Below are 19,506 nucleotides of genomic sequence, written 5' to 3'. Positions count from 1 at the left end.
TGTAGGCTGCTGCCAGATTAATCTCCCTAAAATTGTGCTCTAGGTCATTGCCCTGTTAGGAATACACAGTTCTTCCACATTACCATTCCTTTCAAACCCAAACTTCCATTCTGATATTCAGAGCTCTCCATCCACCTTATCTAGCCAAGCTTTCCTCTCATTGCTTTGTCCCAGTCAAGTCCTTCCCACAGTGCTTCTGGGCCTCCTGTTCATGAGAATCCCCTATCTCCTGCTTATCCAAACCTCATCAGCGCTCCAAGACTTAATATTATGGTTCTTCCCTGAACCCTACTCTTGAAGTGGAAAGTCCTCAGCTAAGACAATGGGAAAGCTAATTCTTGTAGCTGGATCAACTGCAAACTCCCTGAAGGAACCACTAGGGTCCAACTGTCAGCTCAGGAAGGGCAGGTGGGAAAAGCCAGGATCCAGAGACGAGAGTTAGGAGCTCATGAATACAGGCTTCAGTCAATCTGGGGGAGACTGGCTGATCCTGAGCAGCAGTGTAGAACATCACTTAACATTTAAGGCTTCAGTTCAACAAGTATTTCTTGAGTGCTTTCTTTGCCTCAGTACTGTACCTGGCGCTGGAGATCTAGCAGTAAACCAGAAAGACACGATCCGAACCTTTATGGAGCATGTTTTCTACTGAGTAGTCAGATAATCAAATGATTACAATGAAGTGTTAGGTGAGGGGAAATGTATGGTAGGAGGACCCGTCCTAAATTCCACTTTTCTTTAGATCCAAATCTGGGTTTCAAGCTATGTGACATCTTTACTTAGTTGTTCCTCCTCAAACACGTGTTCAAGACCAAACGTGTTACCACACACCCCCACCCTCCCCAAATGTAGTCCTCTACCAGTGTTTCTTATCTCAGCGATGGGCTTTATTAAGTATACGGTTATATAAACCAGACACTTAGGAATTACCCTCCATACTTCAGAGCTAATTCATTACCAAATACTGGTAACTTCATCTAAATATTTGTCAACTCTATCTGCTTTTCTATATTTCCACTGTCCCCATCCTGACCAAGTTCTCTAGTCTCTCCTAGACAATTTCAGTAACCCAGATTTGATCATGCCCTTTCCTGCCTAAAATTCCCCAGTGGATTCCCATTGCTTTTACAATAAAGACTAAAGTCCTTGGCATGCCCCAAATGGCTTCCAAGGGGTCTGGACCCCACCTGCCTCACTAGGCTCGTTTTTCACTTCTCTTCACCTCACTCTTCTGCTTCAGCCACACTGACCTTCCTTCTGTTTTGTGATGTGCCAGCTTCCCCACACCCCTTAGTCCACCACCCCCACTCCACTACAAGGCTTCACACGTGAAGTTCCTCCATCTGGAATGCTCATCCCTCTTGTCTTTACAGTAGGAAGAAGATACCCTTTTCTCACCCACGGTGTCCCCATCAGGGAAGTGGAGACAATCCCTCCTCACAGGTAATGAAGGATCAGACAACCAAATGCGTAGGGAAACACCAGAAAAGGATGGCCGGCCCACACTATAAAAAATATTGTTGTCTTTTCTTCTTCAATGTATTTATTTCTGTGCTGCAGCATTATAACTCTTCTTTCTGTCAGGTTTCACAAGCCTACGTCTAGAGGAGCATGTGTTTTTGTCAAACTCCTTTCTGTGGCATTAGTGCATTCTGTTGAGAGCCCATTCTCTGCGAGGGTGCTCTGAGGGAGGCCAGATGGTGTGGTAGAAAAATGGGCAGTCTTTGGAGCCATAAAGACCAGCATTCTTATCCCAGACTCACGTTGAGCATGATTCCATTACAAGCAGTATGACCATGAGAAGGTCAGTTAACCTCTCTGAGCTTTTTGTTTCCTTATCACTAAGGAAGATGGAATATCTCAGCTCCTACCGCCTGAGGATGTTGCGAGAATGAAGTGGGATGATGCAGGTAAACTGCTTAATAAATACCGGTGGCTATGGCTTTTATAAGCCTGGGTGTTTAATCAGTTCCACATTCTGGTTTTGTTCTTGTAATGTTCCCATACGCTACTGCTTCTTGATGTGCCTTTTTATAATTCATCACAGACCCCCTCTATCCTGCAAAAGGGGAAACACTTTGTCCCTTTCACAACGTGCCTTCCCATAGCCATCATCCCGTTAGCTTCTCCAAAGAGTTTAACCTACTTTCCAAAGTTAACTGTCGTTTCATATCACAAGGCTAAAAAATGTATATTTTACTTCTCATTCTACAACATCTATGTTCTCCTTTAGATGTTTGTCTATCGGATATAACTGTCATGTATGTGATTTATCGTCATGCTGGCAGATAACTTGATGTAAGGATCTTTCAAGCATGAGTTCTTGCATATTCTTGCACATTTTTTTCATATATGATTCCGAGGACAATGCTCAAATTTGAACTCTTGCTTCTTGTAAACATTGTGTAGAAAGGGCTTTGTGTCTGAAAATAAATTTCTTCTAATGTTTAAATAAGGGGTGGGGAGCAAGGCAAAACTTCTCCTCATAACAATTCACTGGGTGCTGGTTTGCACATGTTTCCATGAAATGAACTCTTAGTGAAATAGACAAAACCCTTGGCTTCTAGAACTTCTAAGTCCACCTCCATCCCAAAGTATACCTAATAGTCTCGCACTTTTGTGATAAAACAAACCAAAACCATGCTGTATTTTCATTATGTAGGCTTGTCGTTTCTCTTTCTGGAGACTATTTTACTGGAAGGAATAATGTCCCTAAAACTATTTTTTGAAAAAACTCTTTGATCCTTTAATCGTATCCTGTTGGCTACCACACCTTGCTTTCTTTTTGTCTGCTTACACCTCTTTGTCTTCTGGTACTTCTGTACCATTCTTTGTCCTGGGTCCGAAACCCAATAGGCTCCTGGATATTAACAGAAGAAAACTGCTGCTGGTTCTAGGTTTGCCCTGTGAGCCCCACCCCTTCCGCCTCACCTATTTCTCTTGCTTACTCTCTTTTTGAACTATGGTGAGCAAAACCCTACTCTGAAGAGTCTGGGTAAAGTTATGGCATTTCACAGGGTCCAGGAGTAGGGTCTGTAGCCCTGAAGCTGATACCATGAAAAGATGTATAGGCAGAGTATGTTCCAGGCAGGAATACACATTGTTAAAATATGGCCTTGTGCTCTGAAGATGAATATTAGCTAACGGGAGAATAGAGACGACACTACAGATATGTCTAATTCTCCTTTCATTTTCGATTTACCAACCTATTTTTGTAATTGTCCACATTCTACAATTAGCTTCGGTACTGTAGACTTGGAATTCTATGTATTAAATAATACTCTGGTGAACTGAACAAACATGAACGTGTCATTCTCTTTGATCGTCTTGAACTTTACTAGTGACAGTGAGATGCTCGAGTGTCATTAATATCTATCAACAAATGAAGCAAAGATTTTTTTTCATAGATCAATTTCTTAACTATTAATACACATGTACATGGGTATAGGAGGGTTAAGTTTTGAGTTTCCATCAAATCACTGTAATCTGACCCTGGTCCTGAAATGACGATAATGCCAAAAGGTTTTTGGTGAAATATAACTCTTTGTGAATTCTGATTACATTTCCTACTCCCTTTCAAAACACAGAAAGGAAATGAAGTTATATGTGATTACATTACCAAAAATCCAGTTGGTGTCTGGGCAGTCACGACCATGTCAGAAGCCAAATGTGTGTATTGTACAGGAGCCTGTACTGGGCTACTGGGTTCTGGCACATGGACTCACCCTCTTATTTTTTAGGGGGGCAATTTGTAAGCATCAGGAGAGAGTTAAAGGAATGCAAATATACCTATGTGTTTTCATTATGAACAAAGCAAAAATATATTTTGTTTATGTGGAATAAATGGAAAATTACATTCTTTGAAACATGAGTACAATTTGTTTCTTCCACACAGCGGTGTTACCAATTTCAATATATCAAGTTTCTTAAACTTTACTCAATGAAGCCAAGTCTATATGGGTGGAGCAAAGTATATCAACCATCTGTTTCAGTAGTTCTCAACCATTTTTGGTTTGCAGACCACTCTGTTAGTGTCATAGAACATGACAAATTTTGACTTTTCAAATGCTCTGTTCATACAAATCCCTTGAAGATTTTGTTAAAGCAAAGCTTCTGATTAAGTAAGACGGAGATGAGGCCCAAGTTTCTGCATATCTCAGGAAATGCTGATGCTGCTGGTCTGTGGACCACATTTGAGGAGCAGGGTAATACAGCATGTGGCCTCCTAACGTTATCTGCCCCAGGTTGTTAGTTGAGTTCATAGGCAGATGTGAGCTGTTTCAATTAAACACAGACAAGGCAATCTGACTTTTATTTCACATTTTAAGTACATTATTAGTTCATACTGGAATGCAAAGTATGGATTTTGTTATTTCTTGTTTGAAAAGAGTTCAGGAGAATATCTGCAGATCATCTGAAAGAATGCTATAGGACACCAGTTTTCCCAATCTTCATTAGAGAAGCACTTAACTACATAATTAAACCAGTTAGTGAGCACTGATGTTTGGGTCCCACCCTCAGACATTCTGGTTTTAATTGGTCTGGGGTTCAGTGTAAACTTTGGGACTCTCCAGATGATTCTTCTTTGCAGCCAGGGCTGAGAAACCTCCCTCTAGACGTTACAAGGACAGGAGAATATACAGGGGTACTGCACTCACTGACCCATGGATAGCGGAATGCATCTTAGAGAATGTACATAAAATACAAAGAAAATAATAACATGAAGTAAAATAGAGTGAATTCAAGAGAGAGCAAAAAGACGAACCACTAGAAAAGGGGCTAAGTGAAGGTGTAAGGATTGCTGTAGTCCAAGAACTGGGTAACTGAATGGAGACCCCAGGTGTGGGCGGCATGGATAAGACAGGTCTCACGCTCTTCGTTGCTTGTATTGATACAGAAGTAGCATGAAGGCTTAAGTATGGCATGGAAAATGAAGGGAGAATTGATAAGGAAGGCATGTTGTAGTGACCATTAGACTCAAAACTATTGTTTTGTGCTGGGCAGAGACCCCTGACAAACATTACATAACCAGCCTATACAATACAGCGTGCACTGGGGGCCGAGTGTCTATCTAGATGCCTCAGTTTGGATGTGATAAGTGTCATACTAGAAAGTTAACCCTTGGCTTTTTCACAGGGAACGCATACTTATAAAGTTTCAAACGTAATTGTTTTTGTGAACCAGAAACCCAATGCAAGAGACACCTGGTGAATAGTAAATATCTAGACGGTAAGAAACTAAATCTGAACACCTTTATCAGAGAGGCACCACCCAGTTCCAGTGAACAAAAGATGCATGGTTTTCTTTTGCTCAAAGAGTTCACTTCTGTGTGCGTTCTGTTTGTGATCTTCTTTCAGCTGATAGTGGCTTTTGGTTACAAACTCTTATCCTTCTATCTTCTGCCTGCCTCACAGCTGTTTAAAGTTCCTATTGGCCACTGCTTTTGTCTCGCTTTCAATTCAGCCCCTAAGATCCCGGACCCTAACACAGACAACCCAACTAGAGAGTGTTTGGCTTCTCTGGCTGCTTCTTTCCTTTAGGAAAAGGCTTGTGCAACAAAGGACGAGTGATACTGTGATGTCATTAAGGAGCTCCTAAAAATGCAACAGACCTATCCCATGCCACAAAGGGACCCTTGTGGGCTTGTTTATCTATAGGCTGGTGAAAACCTAGGAAGTCACTTTGTTTGACTGGAGTGAAAAGCTTAAAACGGTTTCAAGCACAGATTTGTTTTCATTAAAAAGCAAAAAAGATCAAAGGAAGAAAGTATCATCTCCAAATCTCACGTTCTTTCATCTCTCGTGTCACTTTAGAAAAAAGCTATTAGCAAACTACATATAATTATTTACTGGTGGATTTTCACAGTGATTTTCAACTCAAGTCAGCAATATTTATTTGCATTTTTATGCATTTATCTCCTTCATCATTCTAGACCAGAAGTCAGTATTTTGTTTGACAGATGAGGACTTCCAGTGTGAGTAAGACAAGAGCATGCATTACACACCTGTATATTGGAAATCATGCAATATATTGTAAACACAAGTTATGAGGAGATGAAGATTTACTGACCAAGTCCTCGTGGCATAGTATTGCCAAATAATCACTGTAAACAATTGCTCACAACTCAAGCTCCAAAACACCTAATTACCTAATTTTTATTTATTCAGAGGTTTTAAATCAGTGGAGGCTGGGAACTCCTGATGGAAAAGTTTTAGATTCAGAGTATGGAATACTAACACCACTGCTGCATATGTTTGTGTAGCTGTCTGTGCTTGGGGTGTGTGTGTGTGTGTGTGTGTGTGTGTGTGTGTGTGTGTGTGCGCCTGTGTGTGGTGTATGGATCTGAGGTATGTGTGTGTGCATTTGTGGAATTGTTTGTATATCTGTGTGTGGTGATGGGGAAGCTCTTGGTTTGCAGACTTGCACAGCAAGGCTTTAAGATATACTATTTGTTCTTATGTTATTGAGTTGAGGACCCCTGATGTACACATGGAACTTAAAAAAACTAAGTCTTTGTTTCACTCAGCAAATTTCATTACAAGGCAGCTCAGCTAATCTAAAAACAGAATACGTTGAAGATGCCAAGATTTCTAGATTGTGACCCCCATTTTTCTAGGTAAAGGGAAGAAATATCATTCCTGATTTGAATTCAGGAGGTAAAATATTACAAAGGCATGTAGGACAAGATCCTGGAAGTACGTTTTGTCCTGAGATACCAGCAGAGATAAGAGGCTTTTGACTGCAGTTGTTAATGATTAAAACTCTGCCCTGAAATCCCAAACTCCAACACAGGCCCCTCCTACCCATATTGTTTCAGGAGGATGCGAAGAACTAATGGAAACTTCTAATGGAACACTCTCTTTCACCATTTATTCAGGTAGGGCCCCCAACCAAGCAATTTACTAAAAGCGTTATTTGGACGTTTCAGTGCTCCTTGCCAAATTGATCTGAGGACATTTTGCCATTTTAGCAATACTTACAGTGACTGAAGGCTTCGCAGATTCTGTAGAGCTTCCATGGGTACCTGCCTTAGGTGATTATTCTGTAGCATACTGCACATTAAAACAAATGAAGAAAAACCATGAAGAAAGTTAACAATAATTAACAATAACTGGCCATAGCAGTGCCAGGCACTGTCAGGGAAACAACATAGTGTCAGACAAAACTTTGGCCGTTGGGGAGCTTAAATTCCTGTGGGGAATGACAGATCATTATCATGAATGAATGAGTATATAACGTGAGACAAGTGATAGGTACTCTGAATAAAAAACAAAACATGGATTTGGGATAAATGGTAACAAGGAGTGAGATTTTTATTTTAAAGGTAGTCATGGAAGGTGTCTCTTAGGAGCTGATATTTAAGTACAGACCAGAATGGCGGCAGGGAGCAAATCATGTGAACATCTGGGAAGAGTTACTGAGGAAGTGGGAAGAGCAAGTGCAAAGGCCCTGAGGCTGGAGATTGCTTGACTCATTGAAGGAGAAGCAAAGGATCGATTGTGACTGAGGAGGAATGAGTGAGAACAAGAGGTTGGGAGAGAGAAACTGAGGCCCTCTCATGGAGGACTTGCAGGTCACAGATAAGGCTTTATTTTAAGTGTGATGAGAAATTCTTGTTGAAGGGTTTAAGTGGGAAATGACGTGATCTTATTTATGTTTTTAAAGGATAACTCTGGACACTGTATAGATTAGTGAAAATGGAAATAAGGATGACAGTAGAAGGCTATTAAAGATCTTCTCCCTTCTTGTGCATGGTCATATTTTGATGAAAATTAAATTCTATTTATGAAGTATTGTACTTTTGTTTGCTTAGGTTCAACAGTTCTTTTTAGAACATGGGACTACAGAATGGAAACACCTGGCAACAAAGCAATTAAAACATATCATTGCTAGTGGGGAAAGAGCATGGAAAAATTTTTCATTAGATTTCCTATATTTTGCTACCTTATTCATAAAAACACAATAATGTTGCAGCTCCTCCACCCCCTAACCACCCCAGTATTTCATGATCCATGTAAGCCAGAAGCAGAAGACTATTTTAGGAAAGCAGATATTTTTAAAGAAATGTTTTTATTCATTAGGTCACAAAATTATATTTGGATTTCAGAAACAATTTGCCTTGTTCTCTCATCCCCACAATCAAAGTTTCTTTTCATTAGATGACTAGCTGGGATTCAGCCCCAGGTCTGTCTAACTCAAAGGTTTGAGGTACTTTTGATAGCATCTTGCAGCATTCTCTTGAGAAATATTTGCTGAATGTACAAAATCTCAGTTTGTATGGTGTATGGTATGATTAAGGTATGGTGAAGAGCAGGGGTTCTTGAATCCAAATACCTCTTCCCTACGACTAGCAGTGTGGCCTGAGGGAAATCACCCAATGTCTCCATGTCTCAGTGACCAGTAATTATACTCAGCTCCCTCAGGGCTAATTGTGACTGTCCAGTGAGTGAAAATACATAGAGCAATACCTCATGCATAGTAAGCATTCCATAATGGTATGCCTTTTTTGTATGAGTTAAACCCCTTCTCAAAACTAATAGTAGAGTGAGATTGTACTGGATGTGACATTTTACTTGAGAAAATAAAATCATCATCATCAGCAGCAGCAGCAATAACAACAAACCTATGCCAGTGGTTCTCAAACTTTAGTTTTCATCAGAATCCACTGGAAGGATGATTAAGTCAGTTTTGCTGGACTCCATCCCCAAAGTTTCTGGTTCAGTAGGTCTGGGTAGGGGCCAGAGAATTTGCATTTCTAACAAACCCCCATGTGAGGCTGGTGCTGCTGGGAAAGGCACCACACACTGAGGACAAGCCCATGCAAAGCTAAGTATTTGTAATATAATATTTTCACTTGAACTTGAGGGAACACTGAGCTTGGAGATAAGTCCTAAATTTTAAATCTTGGTGAGCAAACCATTTAACCTCCCTGACCCTTGGTCTTTTATCTGTATTAATGGGAATAGAATAATATCATCTCATTAATAAGGTGTTTGAGACTTAAAATATAAAGGTGTTTAGAATATTTTCATATATATGCAAATACAGGCTTGAATACAAATAGAATGTGAAAACATTTTTAAGATCATAAAATTTATGCTTTTCTCACCATGGCTGAGATTCTGTTCTCTAAGAAATATAATTCTGTTACTTGTAATTTACTCAAGTAATTTCACTGTGTTAAACCTGAATTCAACTAACATTTAATAAATTAAGTGTCTCAAAATGTATTGATTCCTTATGAACAAAGTCAAGTATAAGGGAGATCTCACGCTTCACTTACCAGTTAGGGAATTGGGGAAATTGTAGTTTGAATTCCATATTTTGTATAATATACCTGAATATTAAAAGTTTACCTTCCTGTGTTATTTTACACTTTTCCAGGCAGTTTTAATATACTAAATAATTTTTTAAAGATTTTAATTAAAATTTAGCTAATGTACATTAGTTTCAGGTGTATACCACCTGAATGAGTCAGCAGGTTAGAGCGAGTGGAGCTCACCAGGCCAATCAGATTCAGATTTGGCTGGAGGGGGCGGGCTCAACACAAGGAAGATGGCGCCTGCCTGCTGGCTGCACGGGAGAAGGACACCACACAGGGAAAACGACGACTCTCCTCCAGGCCTCCCTGTGAACACACATGGCTCAGTCTGCACCCCCTGTATACCTCCAATGCACCTTGAGTCACTGTCCCTCCGCTGGAGTCCAAGGTGAGTGCTTGCGAGTGAGAGAGTGTGCTCAGGCTGTTTAAGAGGACATCTGGGTTTCCCGCAGCCATCCGTCCCACCCAGATGGTCGGAATCCCCACTGTTTCTCACAGCCAGATGTTGTGAGGGCTCCTTTTCCCAGCATCAGTACTCCAGGCTGGGGAAACTAGTTTGTGCTTGGGTTCTTTGCTCCTCTGAGGGGAACCTGTGTGGCTGGAGATATCTCTCCTGGTTCTCAGCCACCACACTGATATGGGCTAGCCCGTTTTGTGTCTCCTCACATCCTATCAGTCTCAATGTGGCTTCTTCTTTATATCTTTAATTATAAAACTTCTCTTCAGCCTGAGGGCAGAGGTTTTTCCAGGTTGATTGTTCTATAATTTAGTTGTAATTTTGATGTGTTTACAGAAGGAAGCAGGCACAATGTTTATCTACTCTGCCACCTTGGTTCTCCTCTATACTAAATAATTTTAACTTCATAGAAATGTTTTCCAAGTCACTCATTCAGTGATGTATTTAAATGATAACGAGATACAGATAATGGACTTAATTGATGTCTGAACTTTGTAGGAGGTAACAAATTACTGGTACAAAGTGTGTATTGAATTGTCCTTCTAGGCTTTGCTAGCCAAACAGTGAAACTACTAAAATGTGGTCTTCCTAAAATATTGGAAAATTGGAGTAGAGGACAAGAGATATTTAGATGATATTCCTTGAATAGTTGCAAACTTTCTCAGTAGCTTTATATGTCTTCTGTCAGAAAATGGAACTTAAACAAGTTATATTAGTGGTAATTTTTAAAGCTACCCTTGACTTACCTCCCAGCAATTTAATTTTCTGACTACTTCTATAGTAAAATACCAAAACACAATTTTTAAAAATATCGCTTACGTCCTGATGTCTCCCTAAATAAATAACTTGTTTAATTACTGACAAGTGACAAGATAAGAGCAAGTTATCTCCATTATATCCTTATAAGTCTCCAGTGAGTGAATTAGAAAATTACATTTTTGTTTAAGATATTCCAGTGGAATACAAAACAATGAAAGGGTTTACAGCTCTATGGGGTACAATTAAAACAGAAAGCATTCCCAACATGGCTACTGATTTCTTTTGCAAATGCTTTTATTCAATACACTGAATATAACCAGAATGTACATGAACTGAATATGGGTTTAGCCACTTACAACTTCATTCTTTTCATTCATAGATAAGGAAGAAAAGAAAATGAAACACTTTATCTAGAGATAAAGGATGACTTCAGAGTTTCTTAATTTCTTTCCCTGAGGAGCTTTGAAATATTCACTATTTCATACAGTGTTCTCCTGCTACTTTAAGGGTACAACTTTTTGGTTACCTTTTTTTGCCAACAGGACTGAATAAGAACATAGTGAAGCAGAGGGAGTTGAGATAATATATTAAAAAGGGACTTGGTAACAATCGATAGCTTGATTGTTAGATACTCCCTCTGCTAAGTGTCCTGTGTTAGATATCAAGTAACTATCGAGGCCGTATTCTGGGCCTGTGTGAGAATGAGAGAATTTTGGCCAATTGCACCTTTCTGTGCTTATTTTTACCCTTCACCTCCTCATAGCTTTAGTTCTGCTAGTGGGTAGCAGGAATATGAGCCATTCTTTGACTGAATGGCCTACACAAGAAAATGAACCTTTGTTGAGGACAGCCTGGTTCAGAATCACACTCCACTTAAGTTATTTGGAATACAAAACCAATAACTTATTTTTTATGAAGACCATTATTTACAGGTATGATAATCTTAAATATTAGTGATCTTCTAGAGCTCACAGTAACAAGATTTCAGATATGAAAACATAGCAGCCAAGGATGGCTGTTGCTATCTTCATTGTCCCTCTTAATGAATTGTATTACTGTCATCGTTCTCTTCTTTCACAATATACCCTCCTTATACTGGTCAGGGCCCCAGACAGATACTTCTTTTATATTGTCTGTCTCAGCATGCTAGCATATAATCAATTATTTCTTTCTCCCAATGACTTTTGGACTTTATAAAACATTTGAGAGTTTCCATGAGGGTAATGACAGGCCTGTCTTGTTCAGCATTTTACCTCTAGTACTGTTGTTCTCAACTCTATTGGACCCAATTCTCTCCTGAAAACATCAGGATATTTTCTCTGAGATAAAATATTCCTGGTATGACTTTCAACTTGTGTTACCTATTTTCTCTACCTAGGTGCCTCTTTTTTGCCTATGCAGAATAAACTGAAAGCAAATTAAGCAATGGGTACTAGAAGAAGGAGGTAGTCAATAATAACGAGTTTTCTGGTAAACAAACAGGGAAGTTGGACATTAATATGAGATAAAGGAATAAGAAAGCCCACTTTTAAATCTCAATGAATTAACATTTCTCAATTAAGCAATTACTCAGTGTATCTATAATCACTAGGCTTTTCCACCTCCATTCACAAGTGGAACATAAACTTTCAGTTGTTCCTTATTCAGTGAATCATAAGGAAACAAACTTCACAGTTTGAAAATGTGAACTGAAAATGTGAAAATATTGGCATCACCAAATAAAGTGATTTATTTACTTGGTGATCAAAATGATTCAAGAAACTCTCTCCCACTTCATAACACAAAAGGAAAGGGAAATTCTCTTTTAAAAGTTTGAGTTGATAAGTTGGTTATCTAGAGGCAAACAATTTTAGAGATTAAAGTTAGAAAAGGAGAGATGAATTTTTTCACACACAAATCCAGGTGTACTATTGCTCTGTGGTATCGATGAAGTAGACTTGAATTAAGATGTGGCTCCAAATTGCTTATTAGAGGGACTCAACGTTTACAGGTTAATTAGCATCCACTTGCCACTAAAGTCAGAAATATAACAAATAACACCCGGGTTACTTACAGAACTTTAAGACTGTAAAGACCAGCAAATGCTCCCTTGGGAATGTATGTCAAAGCGTTTCCGGCAAGACGTCTGTGGGTTTCAAGAGAGAGGAGAGAGAGTGAACATAGTACTCTTCATGTGGAATTCATTCAGTTGTTAAAATACAATTATGTTTAAACCACAAATGCCAAAGACAACTGTAAAGAACTATTTTGTCATATTTGTCATATTTGGTGAATAATTTCTGTAAATTTCTAATAAAAAAAATCCTTGCTAAAGAAGTGCCTAAAAAGAAACATAATAAATTACCTATTTTATAATAAATCGTCTAATACCTTACACACTCTATGTATATAACTCTCCTTTAAATTTTTTTTTTTTTTAAATACAAAAGCTAGGCAAGGAGATAGGGAGCAGTGGGCTGTTGTTGTGAGGGCATGGGCTATTATTACAGAAAAGGTGGTCAGAGAAACTTCTGAGAGGGCATTTCAGCAGAGACCTGAGCCAAGCAGGTATCTATGTGAAGGAAGCGGTATTGCAAAAAAGCTTGAGGTAGGAGTGTGCCTGGTATGATCCAGAAACTACAAGGAGGCCAGCATGGTTCATGTGGAATGACCCCTGTGGGAGAATGACAGGAACTGAAATTGGGGAGGTGTCCAGGGCCATTCCACGCAGGGCTTTGGAGGTCACAATAAGGACTTTGAGCAGGAGAGGGATGTGACCACATCTGTGTTTTAAAAGGGTTCTTCTGATGGGACCCTGTTAGAGGGGAGAATAGAGGCAAGAGTGGAAGCATGGAAACAGCAGGAGCAGTTCAAATGGGAGAAGCTGCTATAGCTCAGCCATGGTGGAGGTGGCGAGAAGGAGACGGATTTGGTGTACGAGAAAGAAAAATCCAACCTGACAGACCACTAGGGTCAAGATGAAATACAGGCTGCCAGAAAAAAGTAACATTTTATATTTATGGTTATATTATGGATAATCCACATGCATTTGATTAGTTATCCAAATATTATACATAATACTTAAATAAATGAATTGTGTATGACCGTGCTATAGAAGAGTTGTTTATTGAATTAAAACAGACTCAGCCTTGGTTGATGGTCATAGATGGCTTAACTGATCAGACTAAACTGACCAATAACTGTTATTTCAGCCAAAATGTACCTAAGTATTCCACTAATTGACTACTGTTCATAGTAATGACTTCAGCAGTCCATTTCTGAGTTCTAGGACATGGCCTTGAAATGGGGACTTAACTCTTACTGCTGCTACGGCATCAAGCAGCTGGATGGTTTCTGAGACACTGACTTTGGAAATGAAAAGGAGAGAGTACAATTTATTTATTTATTAGTTTAAATTATTGTTAGGGCAAATACCTTTCCGTTACATTTCCTGAAACATAACTCACTTCATGTGAATTGTTTTTCTTTGCTGGGCAAGGACTTTCAGAGAGCCCTTGAGTCTGTATTCAGAGCTAATCTGTGGATTCACTGACCTGTGTTATCAGGATAATTTTTCTTAATGCAAAGGAATTTATGATGGGCTATTAGTTAGGTATTTGTTGGGCTGGAGGAAGATCTATCTTAGTGAAAAAAACAATTTAAGGAAGTCATTGTCTCCTTCCCCTCCTATTTCTTTACCATGTGTGATGGTTTTAGTAATTTAAAAATTAAATACATGTAAAATATAGGGGGAAAAAACACTTTCACAAATAGTACACAAATAGTAAGAACTGCACATGAATCCTTCCCATGATGATTTGAACTAACAAATCTCTTGGCAACTGTTCCACCTCTAGAGACCCACATACAATTTGGCTGAGAGGTTTTTGTTTTTGGTTTTTAATCTGTTTCCAAGATGATACCTCGTTTATCATCTTCATGTCTATAATAAGATACAACTTCATAAGAAAAACTTTTATATCTTGGTGTACAAGAAAGAAAAATCCAACCTAATAGACCACTAGGGTCAAGATGAAATATAGCCTGACAGAAAAGAGTAACGTTTTATATTTATGGTTATATTATGGATAATCCATGTGCATTTGATTAGTTATCCAAATATTATACATAATACTTAAATAAATGAATTTATTTTATCCTTAAAGATACTCCTCCATATATATGATCCACATTGTTGCACCATTGTTAGTATTACTGACTTAACTGCCATAAAAAGAAAAAAAAATCATTAAGTTAGAGTAGATACATTCCTTTTCAAATAACTAAACTACCTCTTAAATGTAACATTTCTAAAGTCTCTTATTCTCTTCTGAAATGTCAAAATATCCCTATTTGAAAAACATTCTCCTATAATAGTTTCAAAACCCATAATAATGCTGTAATTAGTAACTTTCAAAGAACAATACAGTAAAAAATATTAATAGTCGATTAAGATTGACTACTCATGATTCTATTCAATTGATTGAGTGGTCCTGGTGCTTTGGGGGCCGTCACATTTCTAGGTTTTGTTTGGGGTTTATCCACACAGGAGCCAAGTGTCTGAGTCATCAAAGAGTTAGACACAAACAGGGTGAGACTCCAAGTCAGATGTAATCTATTAATCTTGCCTCCACTGGCAGTAATGCATTATCATTGTAATTGACCAAGCCCACCATGGCAGGTTTTCCTTTATAAGATGCCCATGCTAGTTGGAAGGGTCCAGATACTTAATGTGTAACCCTCTGGAGTTCATCTTTGCTAAGGTTTACTGAACCTTCTCAACAGATTTGGGTAGAAGGATTTGACATTCCATCAACGGTTTTTCTTCCCTTTGGAGAAAGAAGTATCTTTCCTAACATGCCTCAAGAAATTGCAATTTTCAAAAACTGTGGTATCTACCCCCTTACCCCAATATATTAAGCATATCTAATTGATAAAATCCAGCCAAAAATCTTCCTTCCTTAAAGAGTGTATTTATGAGTTATCGTTTTGTTTTCATTATTAGATCGGATAAAAAAATTCAGATTTCATGATTCAATGTCTAAGGGAGATCTTTTAGTGCAGGGGTGTCAAAACCGCGGCCCGCGGGCCAACTGTGGTCCACAATCCATTGTTAATTGGCCCGCGGCAAATTCCAAAAATATATTTAGTTTACTTAAGTAAACCAGGTGAGGCAATACGTACTTCACCTCGAGTGAGTGGCCCGGCTGTTTGTGTATTTTACCACATATGGCCCTTGGTAAAAAATGTTGAAAAAAGTTTGGACACCCCTGCTTTAGTGGGTACGTGGTCCTATGATGTCTTTCACTACATACTAATGAAGTTCAATTTTCAACTGCTCTGTGAAGTTTTCCTTAATTGCTTCGGTCCGCAGTCAGCTTTCCTTTAGGATATATTCTATACAATGCTGTCTATAAAGGTTAATTTTCTACTCTTTTGTGTGTAGTCTACCTGATTTGATTATAGGCTCCTAAGGCCAAGAATCTTACTGCCTGCCCAGAGCAGGGAGATGAAATCAATATTTATTGATTGATTATTTGATCTTGTTTCCAAAGACATTTGGCCATAATGCTACAGTTGATTCAGGTCTGGCATAACTATTCCAAGATGGCTGCCAGGTCATTACATAACCAGATCAGAAACAGCTGAAGAATATTCCTGCTTCATTATGTATCAAATTTAAATTTAGCAGTTTCCTTGAGCTCTTTGACTATGTCACATACAGTGCTTTGGGGCATACAAATAATACCTAACTTTCATTAAACAATTCACAAGTGCTAGACACAATGTTAATACTTTATATACACTGTGATATTTAATTGTTGTAAAAATCATATTAAACAAGTGACATGATTATTTTCCTTTTATAGGTGGGAAAGTGAACCTAAGAGAAGTTATTGACTCATGCTTACATAGAAAAGTTTACACAAGAGAATTTGGGTCAACGATTTTGGCTTTAAAATTTAGATTTTTAAACATTATTTTGGTTAAAATTAGGTTGCTCTGGAATTTAGGTTGGTCTAAAACAGGAAAAACACAAGGACATGAATGGCTGCATCATTTAAGATATTAGCAATAAGAAAACTTGCTGATTGCTTCCTATTCAATATCCTTCCATTGACTTCCAGATCCCATACAGTCTTACTGCTGTCACCACCATGACTGATTATCTCTCTTTCTTCTTATTGCTAGTCCCTCTTTTCATTCTCATCCTCCAAACACAGATGTTTCTCACATTTCTGTCCTCACACCTTTTCTTATTTTCTCTATACAGTGATGCTCAAACTCTAGTGTGCATTGCCATCGCCTTAGGAGCCATACAAAATTCAGAGCCCCAGGCCCCTACCCAGATTTACAGAATTAAAGTTTCTTGGGGGAAGGATTCAGGAATCTGTATTTTAAATTAGCAGCTCAGGGGATTTTGATACAGATAGACAACCACACTGGGAAACACAGAGCCCAAAACCTCTGTCAAAGTCCTCATCTGCCCTAGCACCTTCCACAGTCACCTCTTTGTAAACAATTCTCCAGCATTGTTGTTAGAACAGGCTCAGGCTCATCATGCTTCAGACTCACATTCCAACTGTGTTATTGACATTTCCAGTTGGATGTCCTACTGGCTCTTGACACTCAGTAGATCCAGAACCAGACATCCTCTTGCTTCCAAAATGTCAGTTGTTCCCTGTGCCTTTTGACTGTGCCTCATTGGTTTCTCGGAACCTAATCTCAAATCCTTACTCAGAGTCATCTCTCACCTTCAGACCTCCCTTTCAGTGTCTACATTCAATGAATTGATGAGTCCCTGACTGTGTTCCTCTGCTGTGATGCTTCCACGTATGAGCTTGGATCTAAGCCCCCTGTAGAGCTTTAAAAAAATGATGTCTGATCCCCACTGAGACCCATTAAATCAGAATCTCTGGGAATAAGCCTGGGTAATTAGTAGTTTTAAAAACACTACAGGTATTTCTAATCAAGGTGGGAAACTCTGAAATAGTTCTCAAAGTCTAATTTTGACAAGATCACCTAGAGACCTCCATCCCCAGAGACAATGATTCATTCACTAATTGTTGTGAGAATCAGGAGAGGTGATTAATTAATGGTTTTAGCAGTTATCCAGAGGAGACAATAAGAACCTGAGCTAGGTGGTGATGAAATAAACAAATGTGAAAGACAAATGAGGAAGTATGAGCTTTAGGAGTTGGAGATTGGCTGAGCAAAAGAGAAAGAATGACAGACACAAAAGGGAGTGACAGACAGTAATCACAAGTTAATCAGAATGTTGATGGCAAGCAGGAAAGGCAGGAGAAAAAGCTTTTGAGGAGGCGTCATCAATGAATTTTGTTCTGCTTTAAAGTATTGGTGGGGTAGGTGGAGGTGTCATTTAGGTAGATGATGATTCTCAAAGTGTGGTCCCTAGATTAGCAGTATCAGTATCACTTGAGAATTTGCTATAAATGCAAATTCTTAACATCCTCCCTTCAGATTCCTAACCTACTGAAAAAACTCTGGTGGGGCCCAGTAATGTGTGGTTTAACAAGCACTCCAGGTAATTCTCCGAACCACTTAGAATTCGAAAACCACTGTTCTAGAGTAGTGGTCTTCAAACTTAATATTATGTATCAAAATCACCTGGAAATCTTTTTAAAGACAATTTCCTATCCCCAGAGTTCTTGTTGTTGGGGTGGGGCACAGAATTTGCATTTCTAACAACTCATAGCTGGTGCCAAGGCTGCTGGTCCAGGGACCACACTTTGAGAAACACTGGTCTAGCTGTCAAAAACAAAGGAAATCTGAACTAGAAACATTGATTTGGGAGTAATCTATATAGCAGAAATAGTTCAGATCTTGGGTTTCTTTACTAGACAACTGTAGTTGTCTTTTAACTAGTCTATGGTCTCCTAATGGGTCTCTCTGCTTCCATAATTGTCCAATCTGTTTTACATACAGAATCAGAGAAATCTTTTAAAAATCATAAATCCTATTGTTTTAGAAAGCTGCATACAATTCTCTAATGACTTCCCATTGCTCTTATTTGAATTCTATACATAGCCTGATTGGTCCTGCTTAATCAGGCCTTCTCCAACCCCATGCGATGTCACACCCCCCCACCCCCACTCTGCTCCCCAGCCAAACTCATCTTTCAGGTCCACAAACAATTCACATTATTTCCCATCACAGGGAACTCTGCTCACGTTATTCCCTTGAATAATGAATCACTCCAGCCCAGCTCTTAGGACCACAAACTCCTCCTCACCCTCCAGATTTAGGTTTAGATGTCACCTTCTTAGAGAGACTTTCCCTCCTTGTGATTCCTTGTTAATTATTCTGTCCCTAACTGGGTTTGTGTTCTTCATCACTCTTATCACAATCATCAAGTATCATATGTGCTTGTTTTCTTGCTTATTAACTGTCTCCCCCACTAGATGGTAAGCTTCCCCCAGGGCAGGGACTTGTTGAATGAATGAATGAACGAACCTTATAGCAAGTCCTATTCACTCTTATGAAATACAAGTTCAATAAATTGAAAAGTACTGAGAAAAAAGACAATAAAACTAAGGGCAGAAATTTGGGGAATGTCTACATCTTACAGGAGTTAGGAGTGGAGAAAAAAGGAATGCTAAAGGGAAAAAGAACAAAAGGCAGAGAGGTAGGGCACTTTCAGAATAGTGCCCTAATTGTCATAGCAAAAGGTGTATATATATATATATATATATATATATATATATATATATATATATATTATGTATGTCATATATAATATATATTAAAAAAATATATACATGCATACATGTATACACATATATACACACATTCATGCACACACACACACACGGAAAGATATCGAAATGTCTATATCTAGCTGCATGGATAGACATTTGGAAGAAAAGCAAAACAACTTCCATGAAATAGCACTAGAGAAAAAGTTTCCAAGAGGCAGCATTTATAATCAAGGCCAAGGAGCAGGAACATTATTCATGGGCAGGAAGGTGTT

The 19,506-nt window shown here is 38.7% G+C and overlaps 1 protein-coding gene across 1 annotated transcript in view; it reads right to left on the bottom strand.

Moving 5' to 3' along the window:
* LGR5 (leucine rich repeat containing G protein-coupled receptor 5) overlaps nucleotides 1-19,506 on the bottom strand; it is a 114,915-nt gene that overhangs the window by 34,945 nt on the left and 60,464 nt on the right. The window contains exons 3-4 of the mRNA XM_081060244.1: nucleotides 12,589-12,660; nucleotides 6,978-7,049 (exon numbers count right to left, since the gene is read on the bottom strand). Of these exons, the coding sequence (XP_080916370.1) occupies nucleotides 6,978-7,049; nucleotides 12,589-12,660 (144 nt within the window). The remainder of the gene's footprint in view (nucleotides 1-6,977; nucleotides 7,050-12,588; nucleotides 12,661-19,506) is intronic.

This window comes from Rhinolophus hipposideros (genome assembly GCF_964194185.1).
Source record: "Rhinolophus hipposideros genome assembly, chromosome: 9".
NCBI classification, from domain to species: Eukaryota; Metazoa; Chordata; class Mammalia; order Chiroptera; family Rhinolophidae; genus Rhinolophus; species Rhinolophus hipposideros.
This window is presented reverse-complemented; position numbering and strand designations above follow the sequence as displayed.